The sequence below is a fragment of the Tribolium madens genome, unplaced genomic scaffold, assembly GCF_015345945.1.
Source record: "Tribolium madens isolate multiple individuals breed KSU strain unplaced genomic scaffold, Tmad_KSU_1.1 Scaffold_3;HRSCAF=73;Tcas5.2_LG2, whole genome shotgun sequence".
NCBI lineage: Eukaryota > Metazoa > Arthropoda > Insecta > Coleoptera > Tenebrionidae > Tribolium > Tribolium madens.
In genome coordinates, this window is record NW_025401006.1 from 14,802,762 (window position 1) to 14,805,743 (window position 2,982).

Below are 2,982 nucleotides of genomic sequence, written 5' to 3' on the forward strand. Positions count from 1 at the left end.
TTTAGGTTCCAATCCCAAGTATGCAATTTATTTTTTTAATTATTTATTTCTCATGTATGATGTGTCAAGATGCAATGTATTGCTGGTACGGTCATGATATTATAACAACGGTATTTGGAAAAATTAAAATTAAAAGTTTTTTTCGAATTTTTTTCAGAGTGATTCAATTGGGCAAGCTTTCTATATGTTTAATTGGTACGAATCTAATGTTAAAATACGCAAAAATATTTGTATTTTTTTTAGAAAGGGCCAAAAAACCGGTCATTTTAACAGCCTAGAAATTTGTTACTCTCTCACTGACTACGTTTACAACCGTGAGTATTTTTTAATTTTTTTTTCAGAAACTATGCTTCTGAGTCAATTCCGGTTTTCACCATTCGATAGAAAATTGCTCGTAGAATCCAACAATGTTTTTACGTTTGTTGTAAGACTTGTAGTTTTTGAGAAAAACTCGTTCAAAGTTGTGGAAATATTTTTTGTGTTTTTTTCATTTTTTTTTAGAAATTTTAAATTAATAAACAAAATTAAGCCTAAAGTTACGTTCTTTAACGTAAAACTACATAAAACTAAGGCTATTACAAGTTAAAATGTCCTACGACRARAAGTTTTTGAGTTATCGGCTAATCTGACTATTTTTTTTTAATTAAGATATTTTCTATTTTTTTTTGATATTTTAATTCAATAAGAAAGTAATTGAGCCCAAAACTTATTTTTTTAACGTAGAACTACACAAAAAATAGGCTACTACAAGTTAAAATGTCCTACGACAAAAAGTTTTTGAGTTTTCGGCTAATATTTGAATCTGACTTTTTTTTTCATTTAAGATATTTTCTCATTTTCTTAGATATTTTAATTTAATAAGAAAGAAATTGAGCCTAAAACTTAGTTTTTTTAACATTGAACTACACAAAAAATAGACTACTTCAAGTTAAAATGTCCTACGACATGTAGTTTAAAAGAAAAATTAAGACAGTAAATTTCTAAGTTTTTATCATATATTTATATAAATATTTATCATATTTTATATTATTTGTTGTACAACTTGTAGTTTTCAAGAAAAACTCATTGCAATTTGAGAAAATATTTTTTCGCGTTTTTTATAGAAATGTTAAATAAAAAAAATGAGCCTAAAGTTACGCTCTTTAACGTAAAACTACACAAAAAATACGCTACTACAAGTTAAAATGTCCTACGACAAAAAGTTTTTGAGTTTTCGGGTAATATTTGAAGTTGACTATTTTTTTTTATTTAAGATGTTTTCTAATTTTTTTAGATATTTTAATTCAATAAGAAAGAAATTAAGCCCAAAACTTAGTTTTTTTAACGTAGAACTACACAAAAAATAGACTACTACAAGTTAAAATGTCCTACGACATGTAGTTTAAAAAAAAATTAAGACAGTGAGTTTCTAAGTTTTTATCAGGTTATTAAAAGGCGTCTAGAAACAAAACTATAGCTCCGATTCACTTACGGTTTTTACTATTCGATAGAAAATTGTTTACAGAATCCAGGGATGTTTTTATATTTGTTGTACGACATGTAGTTTTTGATGAAAAAATTATTTAAAATGTTTTTTACATTTTTTTATTTTTTTTTAGATATTCTAAACTAATAACACAAAATTTAACTCAAAATTAAGCTTTCTTAACGTAAAACTTTACAACAACGTAAAACTACAAGTTAAAACGTTCTACGAGAAGTAGTTTTTGAAAAATTGGCCCAAAATATTTCTAGATGTCTTAATTTTTGTGTAATAAATTTTTAAAAAGTGCATGTTTTCTTTCTGCGACACCCTGTATAATTTGTCAAGTTGTCGCCCTGTGTTATTACTTACGACAAGCATCTGGAAACCTGTGAGACAAATAACAACAACACTTGCAGCAAATTGCACAAAAATGCCTTTGTGGAATAAAATTTCAATTTGTGTGATATAACTACAAAAAAAAATTTTTTTTCTCTATTTTTCCAAGATTTTTACTTACGTTAGAAGAACGCTGTGATAAATTACACATTTTTTGATTGCTTTTTGGACCGAAGTATCCAAATTTGTGATATTTTCCAGTCTAGTTTTCAAAATATCGAATTGTGCCGAGCCCAAAGTGATCAAAATCGTGGGCAAAATATCCAGAGTTGAGTTGAGAAAAGCCCCAATTGCGATACCACAAGTCTGGGCAATGACCAACTCGATTTGGTGGGTTTTCACATCGAATGGGAACCATCCTGGTAGTGGTAACATGTGGTCCGGGTCTTCGTCAATAAACGGAAATAAACCGTAAAAAGAAACGGTCAAAATACACAAAATTCGGAAAAGTCTCGCCAAATATTTCACTCGAATCATGTATTTCGCTACGATTTTTTTCTCAAATTGGTTCAAATGGTTCAAAATCGGATTTTTGAGGATGGTTTCGATCCGAATCATGGTTTTATTGTGGTAGAGAAAATTTCCAAGTTTGAATAAAAACGCGGCTTGAGTCATGCAAAATAGCAGAGTTTCGGATAATTTTGTGAGATTGTCGTTTTCGATGAAGAGAACTGTGATCATTGAGAGGAATTCGGTCCAGGAGTAGACAAACATGAATAAGCCCAAAAGAATAAACTTAATTTGTTTGCGACAAGGGTAGAAGCTTCCATAGCGAAGGAAAGTTTTTTCAGTTTCAAAAGTCTGGATTAGAAACTCCTGAAATAGAATTTTATTGTTAAAGTTTGATACGAGTTAAGGACTCACTTCCATGACTGACGAAAGAATATTAATTAAGAGGAAAACCGTTGATTAAATAGCTGGGAGATACTCAAATATTCATTTCTTGAGGCAATTATTTTCTTATTTATTTATTAAAAATTGGAGCTAGAAGGAAAAATCTAATTAGTTTTTGAATAATCCAACAGCTGCACTTAGCTATGAGTATTTAATCAAATTTAAAACTTGTAATTAGCGTTTTTCAGTCTTTTGCTGTATAATTATGACTTAACAACATTAATTTA

At 28.7% G+C, this 2,982-nt stretch overlaps 1 protein-coding gene across 1 annotated transcript in view; it reads right to left on the reverse strand.

Moving 5' to 3' along the window:
- Positions 1-2,731, reverse strand: part of LOC123007743 (odorant receptor Or1-like) — an 18,754-nt gene extending 16,023 nt beyond the window's left edge. The window contains exons 1-3 of the mRNA XM_044403168.1: positions 2,726-2,731; positions 1,983-2,680; positions 1,835-1,934 (exon numbers count right to left, since the gene is read on the reverse strand). Of these exons, the coding sequence (XP_044259103.1) occupies positions 1,835-1,934; positions 1,983-2,680; positions 2,726-2,731 (804 nt within the window). The remainder of the gene's footprint in view (positions 1-1,834; positions 1,935-1,982; positions 2,681-2,725) is intronic.
- Between the last annotated feature and the right edge of the window lie 251 nt (positions 2,732-2,982).